General features: G+C 34.1%; 1 protein-coding gene across 1 annotated transcript; it reads left to right on the forward strand.

Annotated features, from left to right (window-relative positions):
* The first annotated feature begins 1036 nt into the window (after positions 1 to 1036).
* Positions 1037 to 17536, forward strand: LOC128552738 (uncharacterized). The gene is made up of 8 exons (XM_053533793.1): positions 1037 to 1330; positions 3676 to 3764; positions 4567 to 4757; positions 8485 to 8685; positions 10897 to 10994; positions 12029 to 12135; positions 13012 to 13165; positions 13541 to 17536. Exons 3-8 carry the CDS (start codon positions 4719 to 4721, stop codon positions 13755 to 13757), a joined length of 816 nt encoding a protein of 271 aa, XP_053389768.1. The 5' UTR covers positions 1037 to 1330; positions 3676 to 3764; positions 4567 to 4718; the 3' UTR covers positions 13758 to 17536.
* Positions 17537 to 17904: the final 368 nt, after the last annotated feature.

Genomic DNA, 17904 nt, shown 5'->3' on the forward strand with positions numbered 1-17904 from the left:
CAATTAGTTTTCCATGGTGCGAGCCTAAACTCATGGATAAAATTGAAGTAAACAAGCAACAAATAACAATACAATAATTTTGTCATATATGCCAGAGTTTATTTGAATGAAATTGGTAAATGTACCAGTATTTAATTGGTCGTTTATTTACAAAATATTGTAAAGCTTGCTGCAATTACTACATGTTCGACTTCTAGTTTGAATACTCGTTAATCATTATGAACGGTAACACCATTGCTGTCATCGCGTTTTTTGCAGCATTTTCAATATAACTATCTCTTGCCCTCATCGCACAATGGAATCAGAATTGTTGGTATTCGTACTTTTTAGCGGGAAAACCGCCCGTATGTTTCATACCGCTCTAATGAAAATAACTGACTCACTTAAGCATGAATAAATCAATAGCCCTTCAACAAGTCATTTCTAAACTATCATGTCTACCAGTACTATTTTGAAAGAAGTAGAGAGAATCAAACGAGTGAGGATGGCATGGATCGAGACAGTACAGTTTCAAAACACTAACTGCATTGTACTTACATGACATGTAGACTTTTTACCAAGATTGAAGTTTCACTTAAAATAGCGTAAAGTTTGTTTTATTCTTTCGTGTCTGATATTCAACAATAAATAGATCAGACGTCGCCAACTGTGCGCAAACACCTAAATCGCTTTTGAGTGGACGCCCCATCCAGAGATATTTACTTTCTGTTTACAGTAAAGCCATTTTTTGAAAATTTACATCCTCATAAGTCCAAACTTAGGTGAGTCAGACTTTAGTACTATCGATATCAAATTTCTTCTCAAGTGTAGTCATTGCTTTAAGAAAACTAGAACAATACATTATTATTTCAAAATATGGATCTTAAGGACTTAACCCGACAGTACATAACTTTTTATCGAAATTATGACCGGTTCAGACCGCAATCTCTGATACATGTTTCGGAAGGCGTCAGTTTCTTGTGGCGGACATGTTCATTTTGAAAAGGAATTCAGGAACACGTGTTAAGGGAACTCATACGCTGTTGCAATACGGCGATTAATTCAAGAGATCAAAACAAACTAAATACAAAAACTAAATACAAAAAACTAAACATAACAAATGAGGTTTATACCTACATGAAAATTGCTAGATCAGAAACAATTCATATTAGATAATGTTTCAATATAAAAATAATCTTGTCATTATTGCATCGTCATTGCAATTTCTTTAGATATTTATATTTGAGTTTATTTCAAAACAAGATGCTGGCGTTCACTTCATAGATAATACAACCAATGTGACCCCAGAAAACTTCCCTAGCTATAGGACCGACTCCTTGCGGTTTGTCGAGTAAGTAAATGTTAATTCATATAAATATGATAATAATTATACACTTATTTCTCATATTAAGGGGATAAAAGAGAATGTTGTACTATTATTTTGAAAGCAATGGGCTTACACTTGAGACGAAAATGCTTAAACATAAATTGAATATTATTTGAAAGCCATTGTCCAAAAAAGTATTTTCAAAATCGAATCGCTACGGAAAAAAGTAAGGTATTTTATAATTTAAGAAAATGACTTATCGTAGACGCAAACATTCAAGTTCATTTGTGACATTGCCAGTCAGTAGATTCATACCCTAAAGAACAAATATGGGAAATCTCACTTTGTTTTGAGACATATAGCATGAGGTCGTCTAACGGTTATGACAAAACGATTTGTTTTAAGACATATACTATGAGGTTGATTAACAGTGTTGACAAAAGGATTAGTTGTTAGACATATAATATGAGGTTGTTTAGCATTTATTACAAAATGAATTGTTTTGAGACATAGTATGAGAATGTATAGTTTCGGTCCGACACTAGTATAGGGTGTGTTTGGATTGCACGTTTCGGATATCGCTGTATATTCTTAAAAGACTGTAAATGAATGGTTTTTAAACCATACAGTACAATACTGGTTTCTAATACATCATCAATTTATTGAAAAAAAACATGACCAATTGGTTAAATTCGTATATATGTGAAATAAACACTTTAACAGGTATTACTTATTTTTTATTTATTTTTTTTGCTGGTTTAACATCGCTACGACATATGATAGATCATATGGCGACTTTCCAGTTTTAATGGTGGAGGAAGACCCCAGGTGCCCCTCCGTGCAGTATTTCATCACGAGGGGGCACCTGGGTAGAACCACCGACCTTCCGTAAGCCAGCTGGATGGCTTCCTTACATGAAGAATCCAACGCTTCGACTGAGGTTCGAACCCACATCGATGAGGGGCAAGTGATTTGAAGTCAGCGATCTTAACCACTCGGCCACGGAGGCTATTTTGTTAAGTATGAGGTACCACCACAGTATGTATTTCTTTCAGTATACTTTTGAGATGAATCCCGATCATTAGTTATTAATAATCTACCTCGTACAACAACATTAACGTTATATTTGAAAATCTCAAATTTTAAAACTGTGAAGTTATCAGTAATGCCGCTGTTTGGTACTGTTTAATTTCTCAGCATGAACATTTCGGCCTGGGTGGTTCCAATACTCCCGCTTTCATAGCTTTGGGTATTGTTTAATCACCCCTTGGATATAGTGCCTGCTTTTTAAGTTTGTCTTTTGGCAGTTCCTGCGATATGCAGGCTCCATAACCTCAGATCCCCTTTCTAAATTCCAGTTTGTTTAGTTCTGCTCATTGTTTTCTCGTTTAGGGCAAACCCATTATTTTAACTGGGGACCACACGCCGCTTTTCATGGAATTACACGCTAGTGTAGCATTGAAGGGTTCCATGTGCACCGCCGTATAAACACATCTGCGGATGTCTCTAAATTGTTTTTTGTACTTTTAGCATGTGTAAATGTTGAGTTCTGCTCAACCCGGGGCTAGAGGGCGTGGACGGTAGCATGCATTTTAACTACCGTCCATGAACAGGCTCAATCAAACCGAGTCTGCAACATTTTCATTTTTGTTGTGTTGAGCGACCTGTGGAGTTTCCACTTTTTCAATTTTATTATCACAGCAGCGTTGGTTGTGCCGTGTGGGGGCCGTAAAAAGTCTCCCCGTACATTCAATCAGGGCTGTTATATTTCGATCTTCTCAGATCGTTCAGCACGACTTTTATGTCGTGTTACTGGTACTGTTTAATTTCGCAGCATAAACATTTCGGCCTGGGTGGTTCCAATACTCCCGCTTTCATAGCTTTGGGTATTGTTTAATCACCCCTAGATATGGGGCCTGCTTTTTAATTTTGTCTGTTGGCAGGTCCTGTGATATGCAGGCTCCATAACCTCAGATCCCCTTTCTAAATTCTAGTTTGTTTAGTTCTGCTCATTGTTTTCTCGTTTAGGGCAAACCCATTATTTTAACTGGGGACCACACGCCGCTTTTCATGGAATTACACGCTAGTGTAGCATTGAAGGTTCCATGTGCATCGCCGTATGAACACATCTGCGGATGTCTCTAAATTGTTTTTTGTACTTTTAGCATGTGTAAATGTTGAGTTCTGCTCAACCCGGGGCTAGAGGGCGTGGACGGTAGCATGCATTTTAACTACCGTCCATGAACAGGCTCAGTCAAACCGAGCCTGCAACATTTTCGTTTTTGCTGTGTTGAGCGACCTGTGGAGTTTCCACTTCTTCTATTTTATATAAAAAAATCCTAATACAAGAGTAAAAAATTGTATTGTAGCCACGGAAATAGATGTGGAAGTATAATAGCTGCTGAAAAAGGGAATGGTGTGTGCGGTGCTGGAATTGCATATGAAGCAAAAGTTGTTCGTGAGTATGGTTACGATCATAGAGAGACATTTAGAACTATTTTTAAACTTGCTTTGCTGATTCTTTCATAACAGTGTGTTTTCAACGGCTGACTGATGGCGATAAATAACTCCACATACATTTACTTTTTCACTAAGTTTATTGCCTAAGGATGTAAATATTTTCCGTCATTATCCGGGCAAGACCTGGAGATCATTTGATATTTGCGATTAATATGACTTCGTTCATGGTTTTCCTAGGACTGTGAGAATGTTAAACATTTCAACACCTAATCTATCCGCGAAAAAGTTGCATATGGTTTATTTTTTATTCCTTTTAGGACCTAGTACCAATTACACATTGCGGATGTATTCTTCGTGTTTTGAAACATCCAACATAATTGGCTGGATATATTTTAGGACTTATTTGTTGACGTAATAGATATAGGAAATAACTTTACAAAGGAAAACATGATTATATAAAATTTCACAACTAAGTGCGTGATTATTGATTTAGTTTACATTAATGAAAAAATAGATAATATCTTTGAAGTCTAGCATCATTATACTGACAACATTGGTATCAATAAAATAGTTAAATCCAGCACTGATGAATTTCAGAAGCCAAATAACAGGAACAAATTCAATTAAACTCGGAATAAATAATTTACAATAACAAGCTATTGATGTATTACATCGAATCTAACGTGGAATAACATACTTATTATCATTGTGCTTGTTCAAGCCTTAATTTAAATGCAAATTTCTTATTACATGAATTTCACACGTCTTCAAAATAATAATACTTAGTATTTGTATTTAAGCTTTGAAGATTATTTCGGTGGAGCATAAGTACCAAAGATTTAAGCCAAACACTACATCTCATATTATTGGAAGGGCTCTTGCGTATGGTTTACAGCATATTCATATTTACTCAAACAGCTGGTCGCCACCTGAAAAGTTTGAACCACTCGACATGGCGATAAGAGAGCCTATCCTGTACGGAGTAACAAATGTAGGTTGTAGGTTGTGTTGGTGAATATATATATATAAATTTCCATACACTTTTTACCTTATGTTTATTTCGTGCGAATAGAAAACACGTTAATTTGAAGAAATGAGCACGCAGCTTAGTAATCCAGGAACATATTCCATACAACAAACGCGTTGCATTAAATTTTCCAAAAGGTATGAAAATCATTTTCATAGTATTCAGAACGTCGACAATTCTCTATTTGTTACTATAAATGTTTAGGTTTTGAATGGGGCAAATGAATGAAAGACAAACCAGATTTTCTATCTCATTGTAACTATGCACGCCTGGTAAACAACAGAGCTACCTCTTTCAGAGGAATACGGTAAATCGCTCTGTCACAATTTCCGAGCCAGTGCATGTCGCGATAAAAGAACGTAAACAAAAGCGAGTGTCATCATATTTTTTTTTATTTTTACAAGCAGTGTATCGAATATATAAACAATCAGGGAATGGTAGGCGATATATATCGTTTAATCTTTACAGAGAACTTAAAATTTGCTGATGTATTCTTGATTTGTGGTCATGGCGGTGTTTTCCAGCAAACTGATTTAGCGGTAAATGTGACAAAAACATCTGCTACTAAGCACGTTAGCTTTCACTCATTCTCTACGTGCCATTCTAATAGGTGCATGGGCTGTCCTCATCTTAATTTTTTTTTTTGGATTTAACGTCGCACCGACACATAATAGGTCATATGGCGACTTTCCAGCTTTAATGGTGGAGGAAGACCCCAGGTGCCCCTCCGTGCATTTTTTCATCACGAGCGGGCACCTGGGTAGAACCACCGACCTTCCGTAAGCCAGCTGGATGGCTTCCTCACATGAAGAATTCAACGCCCCGGGTGAGGCTCGAACCCACATCGATGAGGGGCAAGTGATTTGAAGTCAGCGACCTTAACCACTCAGCCACGGAGGCCCCCCTCATCTTAATACTAACTCGACAATACGTTCTACTGTTAATAACAGAAATTTCAGTATAAATATTCATTCAAACATTTCATGAAATTCCTCTGATGTTATCTATGTTCTTACAAGAAATGCCCATAATTGTGGTATACAGTATGTTGGGCAAACGAAAAGACCTCTTAAAACCAGATTTCGGGAACACTGTTACAAAATTCGTAACAATAATAAATTTCGAAACTTCTTATACCATCATTTTCGTAAAACTGGACATTCGATTAAAGATGTTTCTGTTCAAGCTGTTGAACAATTAAAGTATGATGTTAACATGACTTCTGGCTTCAAGACAAAACTCAAACATGTCTCTGAACTTAAATGGATTTAATTTCTACAAACACCCTTTCCATTAGGTTTAAATGATAATATTTATCAAAAAGGAAATAATTCAAAAGATTCCGGAATTGATATATTCTCTATCTTTTCACCAAGAAGACGCAATACTCGTTCTCATGGTGTCCGACGAAATGGGAATATCAAACGTAAGTTTCGCAAAAGAATGAGTGTTGCTGATTGCCATATGATATTAAAACGTTCTGGTAGACATGCTATGCTATTGTGTTTAACCTCTTTACCTGTTTCTACGTTGAGGCAAATTGATCAAGAAGCTGATAATATTTATATGCGTACACATCCATTTTACGACACTGCTTCATTGATACAAACTTATTGAAATTATTGAAGCTTTTAATGGAACCTCAAGGTATCTTGATGATATTTTAAATACGGACAACCAATATTTTTCAGAAATGGTGAAATATATTTACCCTAAAGAGTTACAGCTTAACAAGGCTAATACTTCAGATTTAGAAGCGTCATTTCTGGATCTAAATTTAAAAATTGTGAATAATAATCTAGAAACGAAAATATATGATAAAAGGGACGATTTTAATTTTGAAATTGTCAACTTTCCCATCTTGATGGAGATGTCCCTCGAGCAACATCATACGGTGTCTATATTTCACAGTTTATTCGTTTTGCAAGAGCTTGCTCAAAGTTAGATGATTTCAATGACAGAAATCATCATACCACCAAGAAATTGTTACAACAGGGTTACCGTTATCTTAAGCTACGGAAAGCTTTTAGTAAATTTTACTACAGATCGTCTGAACAAAAATACAATACGCCCCTTAAAACTCTTTTAAAACTTGGACTTACACACCCGGAATACTATGGAGATGTAGTTTATAAAATTCGGAAAATTAAACATACCCCTTATTTTAATCAAATTTTTGTAAAATTGGTTAAAAAATTTATCAAAAGAGGATACGATGCGAAAATCGTGAAGCACAGTGCATGTTTAGTGATTGGCCCCTCTACAGTTAATTGCTACGCTTTCCTATTTGATGGTGCGATGACTAATAAAGTGTAGGACTGCATGATGCTTTTCTCCTAAATCCTACATACAACGGACGGAGGGAGTTGATTTTTGTCTTACAGTTTTCTTAGTCGTGCCGTTAAAAGTTAGTCTCTTGTTGCTCTGAATTCAGACAAGTTGTTGATACATTGATGTAATTGTACCTTAAATTTACCTTAATATTATGTTTTGCTTTATTTATTTGTTACTTTTGCACTAATGTTAGAGCCTTTCTCAGCGGGGATTTTATTTACATCGTGTTGTTTAACTTGTTGAAAATAGGGTAAGTGCGAGGTTGGCATGCCCTAAACGGGTTTAAACCCCCAGTTTCCTTTATTTAGGTTACTGACCGTTCCAAGGCGGTGCCCCTATTTTCAACAGGTTGTTTTGTCTGTCTTATATTGTGTGTTGCGTATGTTTTCTTGTTTGTTGTAAGCGTTTTTCCTCCGCCCCCCCCCCCCCCCCCCCACCCCTTGTGCCATTTCCTTTCCCTTGCATTTACGCTACTTTTTGCATCCCCCCTTTACTTTTAGTAAGTTTTCGTGGCTTCTCTTTGTTTTGGCAGCCGGGTCCCAAGACAGTGCTTGATTGTTTTTCCTAATTGTGTGGGTACGTTTGTGGGCTTTTGAGTCTATAACGGTGCCCTACTGTTTTCTTATGTGTTACTTATTCGTTTTTCTATGTTGTTCGGTTGTTCGTTGTTGTGTGATTATCTTTGGTACATGAGTGTCTGCGCTATTGTGGTTTGAGTTGTAGTGCGACTGTTTTTAAAGAAAACGGCATTCCCTTGTATATTCTTCCTTGTTTGGCTTTCCCCTTCGGATTCCTCCCCCACCTTGTCCCCTTTTCGCCGCTTACCATTTCCTTCCCCTTTAATAATGTTTAGCTTATATTAATATGTACTTGTTGGATGTTTGAAGCAACCCGTCTGAAATATTTTTTCATTACAGCTTCTTTTTGTTGTGGGCCTACTATGTAAATGCGTGGCTCTGAGGCTGTGTTGGTGCTCTGTGCTTCCGAGAAATCTACCCTTACCTATTATCTTTTGTCAGGAAAGCACTTTCATTGTCAAACATTTGCATTTAACTGATATTAAGAAGCACATCGAGTAGGCGTGAGATAGCTGTAAAGTATACAATTCATTTGGAAACAAAATATGAACCTAAAATGGTTTGAGCGTAAAAATGATTACCAGGCGTGCTTTTTGACTGAACCGTTCTAAATAGACAACGTGATTAACCTGCTTTAACATACCCATAACTATATAAAAAAGAATAAAATTTATTCAATAAGAGTTGAAATTAATTACCAGTATATTACAGTTTACGTGAGCATGATACTGTGACATAGACCAAATTGTTTACTAATGTATATGTAACAATTACTTCAGGGCCGGAACAAACTTGGGGCAATTTATGTTGTACCTGATGGGTCGGATGGTATATCTGGCAGTGGTCTTGCAAACAACATACACACTATCACTGTTAACAGTGTTGGTGTCTATGTCGTATTGCCAAGGAGACCGCAAGTCAGTGCGTGTATGTTGACTTCAGGTCTTGGAGAAGGAAAAAGACTGAACACAAACTACATGGTAAGTGTTTACACGCCATTGCGGCAAATCGAGAATAATTGGTGAAAAATCTTTACAGGTGGTTAATCAGATTTTGGTCAAGCAATGATTTTGTTTTAAAGTTTGACAACTGATCATTTTCAGTCATTGTTTCCTATTTTTACAGGAGATAATTTTGAATTTGATTTTTCTATCCTGGTTGCCAAACCAAGATATATTTATATTAACATAGGTTTGAATTTGATAAATATGCTTTATTGAGGAAATGGTACTATATTAAAGAGAATTCCTATAGTTTTTTTCCTTTCATAGAATTTTTTTAAATTCACATACATGATAGGAAAATTTGTGCTGAAAACAATGAACAAATAAAAACAATAGGTCACCAGGCTTGTTTTTGTGAAAAAATTGTTTTGAACACACCCACTGTTGCTGAAACTGCCAGCGATTTTTCAACATTTTCATAATGTTCTGCTTTTTTATAAATACCAACCAAAATATACATCCAGGCAGCACAATACGGTTTTTTCTTTTTACAGATTTTATTATATACTTATTTGATATCATAGTCATATTTGTAATACTCTATCCTTACAATAATGGGTACAAATGAAAAAGAAAATACTGTTTCATATTTACTTTTGTGAACTTTTTTCAATGAAAAATACCCATAGTGAAGAATTTTGTTTTAAATTTGAAAAAACTCTTTCATAGATTTTTTTCTTTTCATCTTGTGTATAGATAATTGTATTGTGAGCATAAAAATGGCTAAAAATGTATGGGTCACCAGGCTAAATTTTATGTTAAGACCGCTAGAATACAACACCTGTTCGGACGGAAATGGTGCGAACCTGGCCAAATTGATTACATGTATGTCTGCTAAAAGTTAAAAAAAATTTAATTTTTTTTTAATTCTTTCTATAATTGAATACTAAATAATCTGAAAGGTGATATTGCCTTATCAGTACTAAGTCAATTATCTTACATTATATCAACAACACTGTCTTTGTACTAAAATGCGATGTGAAATCACAACCACAAAAGTAGCAAGATACCTGTCAGGCATGATACTTGTCAATACAACAATTACCAGTATCAACATTTGATTACTGATATAATTTATCAAAAATGTTATTTCATTCAAAATTCCTCATATTTAAGATTGTCTGTAACATGTTTCAACAAATGTTGACTTCAGTTCAGTTTTCCATAGAAAGTGTCGGCTGCGCAGAAAGATGCGCATAAAAAACTATAGGAATTCCCTTTAAACGAATATATGACTGACAATTTGCATTTATTAGCTGGGTTTCTTGGAAAAAAAATAGAAAAAGTGGAAACTCCACAGGGCGCTCAACACGACAAAAACAAAAATGTTGCAGGCTCAGTTTGATTGAGCCAGTGAAACGGCATGCTACCGTCCACGCCCTCTAGCCCCGGGTTGAGCAGAACATTTATACATGATACAAGTACAAAAACAATTTAGAAACATCCGCAAAAATATTCATACGACGATGCACATGGAACCTTCAAAGATGCACTTAGTAGCGTGTAATTCCATGAAAAGCGGCGTATGGTCCCCAGTTAAAATAATGGGGTTACCCTAAACGAGAAAACAATGGACAGAACTAAACAAATTGAAATTTAGAAAGGTGATCTGAGGTAATGGAGCCTGCATTTCAAAGGACCTACAAACAGGCAGGCACCATATCAAATACAAGATTGTAAACTCCTTTGCCTATCTTGCTTAAGATAGATTAGAAATAAATGAATTAGGAAGCTACATTCGGGTTTAAAACTTACCTTAGTAAGATTCAGATTATTGAAATATTTTAATATCTATCAAATGAAAATATAAGACTAGAAAGTTTTGACAATTACCTCTCTAGACTATTTCAGACCACTGATGTATTGACTATCAGCAAATGAAATCAGTAACAGGAGCGTTTTGAAGCATGGAATGCATCCAAGCAAAACAGTAGCAAAGTCGTTTTTGTGGTCACTGTTCTTGAGAGGTAATGAAAAATGCAACACCTAGGACCGGCTTAGCAGAGTTATTGAATGAACTTATAATCCAGAAATACCAGAAAATATAATAACACTGAATGAATCCATGTCCAGACTGTCAACTGTTGTATATTTACTCGTTACCGTTGCATGTATATATGGCTATCTAATACCAAAATCAAAGAACGGGAAATACTGTTAGTAAGGTCTTTTCATTACACATTTCAGCTGACATCTTTCAACAATAGATGTATCAGATCATTCAAAGGCGTTTCAGCCGCAGTTGCAGAAGTTTCAGCAATAATTGCGCTTGCCTTACAAGCAAGGTAGTATCAACCCCTTCCTGTGTCCAAGTGTTCAAAATGTCCTGACTGCTAGTGTTGCTTCTGAGACTATAAATAGGTTTTTCAAATCTTTGAAAAATAATTCTCAGCCCAACATCTTGTATGCAAGAACTAAATATACCTAGATCCGGTATCTGATAAAGTAAATGTTATAAATTGTTAACATATTTTCGCTTGGTAAATGCTCTTCTGTTAAGTTAGACGAAGGGAAGGTATGTGTTCACTGGATTTATAGACATTCATACGAGAATTGATAGATGTCTATGTCTAAACTATTTATGCATTAGAATCAGCTTTCCAGGACGATACCATTCCACACAAATTTTCTTGAAATTTTTGCAATGCATCAAAATCAATATCTTAAATGTGATTTGGTACATTTAAAAATAAATAACGAAACAAATTATGACACATGACATCACCTACATTTGAATGATTAAATGTATATGTTTTACATCTATGATCAGTAGGATAGTTGTGACTTGTCCAGCTAGATCATGTTTGTTTTGGATTTAACGCCGTTTTTCAACAGTGTTTCAGTCATGTAACGGCGGGCAGTTAACCTAAGTGTTCCTAGATTCTGTACCAGTACTAACCTGTTCTCCTCAAGTAACTACCAACCTCCCCACATGAATTATCAGAGGTGGCGGACGAATGATTTCAGCACAGCGTCTTTTATCAAATCGTCACAGAGAACATACGCCCCGCCCAGGGATCGAACTCACGACCCCGCGATCTGTAACAACATTCAAAAGTAACAATCATTTTTAATGCAAGTGTAACATTTATATCATATATTGTGAACCTCAGCGGATAAGAAGTATTGAAAAGCAGATATAATAGGTCTTTTACGAGAGATGCAGGATATAGCAATGAAATCAACAATTGCATTGATGAAAACCAAATAAATATCAAACAGAAAAAGCTACGTGCCAAGAACACAGAATCCTTATGCGAACAGATAAAGAAAGACAGAAAAAATATTTAAATGTTGAAATATTGTATAATATTCTTAGGCCACTTTTATCGGTGAGGGACATTCAATATTTACTCGTCGAATCATCGGATCAGCAACAACTGGCAAAAACAAATGAAATCAAAAGAAATGCAGCTGGGAAACTATGTAAGTCATTCAGGTTTTATTGTTCGAAAATGTTTCCCGCTCTCTCTCTCTCTTGTATCACTCTCTAAATTATATTAGCAGGTACGCCTCAGTTCGAGAAAGAACAAATGTACAAGAAGACGGAAGCACCGGGGTGACAAGTGTGCATTTTTTCGTGTTCAAGAGATAAATAACTCGTGACCACGAGATAATATCCCGTTCTCATTAGCAAGTGTGTCGAGATGATATTTCATTCCTACTGTTTAGTTATCGAATAATCGCGAGTAATGAATTTTTTGTTATCACATGTAGAGCAACATAAATTATAATATAACAAAATATGGATAGATTTCTTGTCAACGGCTCGTTTATAAAGACTAAATATCAAAATGTCATTCTGTTTTCAAAAGATAGAAATCTGACATATGATCTTGAATCCTCTTTACGTATTTCATACTATCTAAATATACATTTGTATATGTATGAATCTTAATGTCTTTCAAAGAATTCAACTGTTATAATTTAATTGAGTCATGTTTCTCTTATTTTCCAGTTACTTACTTCAGCATTATTTACGTTTCTTATTTTTCTGTAGCTCCTAAAAATTATCCTTACAAAACAATATATCATTCTTCGTTTCAACTGGCATGTGTTAATTCGTGCCCTGAAAGTGCTTAAGACCTGGTTTCTGGTAAACATCTACACCAGACTTGTTCTCAGAAAATGAAATTTATAGCTCTGGGTCATGTGAGCCTCATGATAATATGCTATGATATACATTTTATCGTATATTTCCAAACACCTTTGAAATGAAACAGTTATTGTCTTGACAGGATTAAAATAGAAATAAGTCTTTTGAATTAATTAATTTCAGAGAAAGATTTTCTTTATTTTCAGTTAACCCTTTTCTTGGGTTCGGATTAATTGATGCTGACAAAATGGTATCCCTTTCAAAAACATGGCCTCTCGTTGGAAACATTTACAGCAGCACGTTACGTTACAAAAACATCAGTTCAAAGGGGGTAGAGAAACATCAATATGACTCGATCACGTATGAATGAATATATTCAAATACTGTTTCCAAAATATTGCATTTTGTTTTAAACATATTTACCTAATTCGATAGTGATATATGTATAAGTTGTCAGGTATGATAGCGCTTAAATGTTAACAAAGACTTTTTCAAATGCTGCTTTTCAAATTTACAGTGTTTTTCTTTATTCATTACATTGTTAATTATCAGTCATATCAAGAAATTAAACAACACAGATAAAGAAAATAGCAATGTAAATAGATAAAAAATGGTAAAATACTTACAAACAACGTTAGATTATAGGCCTTTAGGAAGGATTCACAATTTGTTGGAAAACCTTATGTATAAATGTTAAAACTGTATGACAATAACTAAATTCGATATTTATTTCAGAGAGAGAATTACTTATGAAATAGAATTTAAGATGGAAGAACATAGATGCCAACCGCATGTTAATACAATAGAACATGTTGTCTTATACATTAGTCATTTTATTGTAACTCAAAGAAACCTGATACTGGAAATCGTTTCTCCAAGCAATACAGTCTCTATCGTTGTGGATAATGGAGATGCTGATAGTTTCAGTAAAGATAACACACTAGAAACTTGACAAGTGTACATTTTTGGGGAGAAAACCCCTTTGGGCGTTGGAAGGTTCGAATACAACTTGCACATACTACAGGCACGTACTATTCTCCAAGTTGGTACTTTTAATATATATAAAATAGTGTTGATAAAACTTCAAAAAATAGTATGGAATCTTAAATGATTTACTACAGTTGAGATTTTTTTTATTTGTTTCAGGACAATGATTGTTATTATTTGTGCTATTTTGAGCAACACTGACGTATTTGAAAGAGAACAATAGCTCATTTGCAGATGGCACTACTACATACTGCCATAAATTTCTACAAGGTTTCATACTGTTGAAAAACGGCGTTAAACCCAAAACGAACAAACGAACATCAAAGCTTTAGTCAAATATTGCACGTTTCGTCTTCTTTAGTAACTATCAGTGTTTTAACTGGTATTGCTTTGTCAAATCATGAATGTTATCAATGATGCTAGTATGCTTATAACAAAGGATAGGAGAGATTTATAGAAATTATAATACCTTACATCTATTAAATTGAAATAATATAAATAAAGTGATAAATTAAAGTTTTTCATTGCAGATGAATACCAACTCAAATTGGTCTCTTTGACTTTGTACGGAGCTTTCGACGAAAGTAAAAGAACATGGAAATGTGTAACACCCACACAGAAAACGTTAAAAACGACGAAATCACATGAAGAAAAGGGTGGGGAGAAGAAAGCAAAAAATTATGCGAATCGACTTTTATCACAATATACATTAAATGGATTGCTCATATTCTGGAAGGCATTTGTGATATTTCACTATTTTTATGATTTGATGTAACAGCAATTTTGTCTTAGTGATTAATTGTTTTACAGGTGCATTAGAATAAGCCAAAAACTTAACCAGTTATATATATACATATTTATTTGTTTATTTATATATTGTTGTAAATTGATGTCTTTAAAAAAGGAATTTGCATTTATTGTTTTGTATATTTCTGTTGTTCAGTCAGGCAATTCTTAATGAACAAAAAATCTATAAATACATCACAACGGAAATAATAAAAGTTTGCTTGGGATATATATCTTTTTATATCGCGTTCGTATTATTTGGCGAAAATCAGTGCCCGCAAATACTAGGATGCTAATACTTTACCGGAAACAGTTCACGGTTTGCGTGTAGATTGAACACCACGTCTAAGAGTGTTTAGCGAAAGTTCGATCATGCGAAACTATGGCATATTTCAGTTTGAATGAAAGGGTCAATAGTCACGTTTAAACGTCACAATACCTTCAAGGATAATATATGATTTCCTATCAATGTTTATCGAGTACATTGACTGGACGTCAATTTGCAGCTATCACGGAATAATTATTTCGTTCAAAACCATTGAACTTATTGTGTGATCACAGTTAGTTACATGAATGAGTATAGACCAGTCATCGGATAAAATTTTCAAACGACTATAGCCTTGAGATTGAATTTGGCCGGTACATTAATCGTAGGTATTTTAAGGTACCTAATAAGCCTTCGGATCACTTTAAACATTTTTTGTATAAATTATTCCTAAGTTCAAACCCACTAAGATTTACATTTGACATTTTGAATGTTTGTGCAATTTTCGGCCAGTGCAATTTCATATTTGAACTCCCGTTGTTACTAGAATTTCAACGTCAAGATTGATCCGTTTTCAGTTTTTCTGTGATGTTAAGTCAATAGAGATTTTCTTTCAAGGCGATATAGACTTGACAACATGCTTTGTTCATTCGTATTTTAAAATTTATGTATACTTTTATCTGTAATTATCATATTCTTACATAGTACTTAATGTCTACAAAAGGATAACCTGTTGGGATGAATCAGTTTTTAACATGGTGCACCTACGAGCAGTGAGTGCTATGACAGGTCCACGAAAAGAGTAAGAGTGATGTTTGTATGTGATTGTCCGGCAATAAGATCAATACTTTACAAAATGACCCTTACGACTGTGTTATAGATATCATTTCTTAAAACGGGTATAATACTTTTCCTTTGACTTGTAAATATTCATAATTGAATAGTCAGAATCTGCTTAAGGACTGTGATTGGTTGATATGATTTAAATTTATCATATTATTTGTCATATTTGTTATTTCTGTTATTTGTTTGCATATAATGATACTCAGAATTCAAGCACTCCATATATGTAATTGTCACATATCTCCAAAACATAAGTTTTATAATCATTATCCATTTTATAAACGTCACCTTAACGTGTAATTTAAAAGAAGTTTGCTTATTGCAATATTTCTGTGCAAAAACGGTAATGAAAATTTGAAGAGTGTTAATTTTACATTTGTACTTAATAATCAGTATATCGTAGATAAGGCTCTCCGCGCAATGAACCTGTTACTTATAAATGTTTAAAAATACGAAGTAAACACGCGTATCGCACTACAACTATTTGATACTTTTGTTCGATCTATAATGAATTATTCCTGCATGATTTGAGGCTTCTAAAAATCAAAAGAACTAGAAAGAATTCACTTGAAGTATTGCAAAGCTATATTAGGTGTAAAAGTCAGTGCATGTAACGCTGCCGTCTATGGCGAATTAGGTCGCTACTCGTTATACGTAAACCGATACACACAGATTATCAAATACTGGTTAAAACTAATAAATACCAGAAACATAATTCTAGATACGGTCTGCAAATATGCCGTCGAACAGTATTATAAACATAAGCAAAAATTTTGGTGGGCAACGTAAAGGCATTGCTAGATGAATATGGGTTCTCAGAAGTATGGCTGTACCCCGATAACGTTGACCCAAAGATTTTTCTCCCAGTTTTTGAAAATAGAGTAATTAACTGTTTTAAGCAACAATGGATTGCAGACCCAAACATAATACATTAAATGCATATAAAAAGTGACTTAAAAATTGAACCACATTTGAAATTGTCTGTCAAAACAGTTTAAAATCATTACTTACAAAATTAAGAATTTCAGCGCATAATTTGCGAATCGATAGACTGAAACAGAATCCCAAGAAATGAACGTATATGATTTTTATGCAATACTAACGACATAGAAGACGAAATTCATTTTGTGCTCAAATGTGAAATCTTCTACAATATAAACCGAGAACATATAGAAAAATATTATCAAGTACGTCTGCGCATGTTCAAATTTGTGGAAGTATTAAATGTGATAAAAATCCACTATAATTAGACTCGCTAAATTCTTAAAACTTGCAACAACACGAAGAAATAATCTAATGTCAACTCACAACACGTTTTGATACACATTAATTCCTTAATTATACTATTGTATTATTGATGTTGCTAACATAATATGTCTTTATTTTCCTGTATTTTTCAGCAAAAATGCATTACATGTACAATGTCACTTTTTGATTGTTTAATTTGTGTAAGACATAATTTGAAAACTTAAGATATATTCATGTTGCTAACAATTAAGCCTTTATTTTCCTGCATTTTTCCCTTTATGTACATGTATAACATGTACAATGTACACTTACTGATTCTTAATTTTGTGTAAGGCTTATTTTGGTAGCCTATTTAAATCATACAGGTATGTTGCTAACAGTAATATCATTATTTTCCTTTGTTTTCATCTATGTACATGTGTAATCTCATTCTCCCGTTAACAGTACCTAATCTATCTGAATTTGTTTTCTTTTTCACACTTATTTAGTAGAATGCATTATAACAACCTTTATGTAATCAACCATGTAAGCTGTAAAATTATTTACCAATAACAATGTACAAAATATTGTATACGTTATTTGATAAACATTGTGTTCTTTTCTGTTCTGTTCTGTTATATTTACAGCTAACAAACGTATTCTTTAATATATTATCTTATATTTCTCGCCAGTTACAATATTTACTTTTGAATGTTTCTCCCATTTAATTGGGATTTAGGTTTACATTTTAAATGATTCTCCTTTTCTCTTCTGTGTTTAAGTTTTTTTTATTTTATAAAATACATCTTTTATGTTATTTATGAATTTGTTTTTAAGCTTGAATTTCAATATATTTTCTGAATTTATATTCCATTTAGCGATATTCCTCTGTCAGAATAATTGTATATCCGATATATTGATAACGTAACACGTAAGCACAGATAGTGCTTGACTCCCTTTTTATGGTGTCATTGCTATAATTATTGTTGAA

This window comes from Mercenaria mercenaria, unplaced genomic scaffold, assembly GCF_021730395.1.
Source record: "Mercenaria mercenaria strain notata unplaced genomic scaffold, MADL_Memer_1 contig_3101, whole genome shotgun sequence".
Lineage (NCBI taxonomy): Eukaryota > Metazoa > Mollusca > Bivalvia > Venerida > Veneridae > Mercenaria > Mercenaria mercenaria.

What these genes read in the sequence shown, in the direction of transcription:
- LOC128552738 (XM_053533793.1), top strand. Translation starts at nt 4,719, where the DNA reads ATGGCGATAAGAGAGCCTATCCTGTACGGAGTAACAAAT. An exon ending in TCCTGTACGGAGTAACAAAT is followed by an intron (nt 4,758 to 8,484) that starts GTAGGTTGTAGG and finishes CAATTACTTCAG; the next exon opens with GGCCGGAACAAACTTGGGGC. An exon ending in CATCAATATGACTCGATCAC is followed by an intron (nt 13,166 to 13,540) that starts GTATGAATGAAT and finishes TATTTATTTCAG; the next exon opens with AGAGAGAATTACTTATGAAA.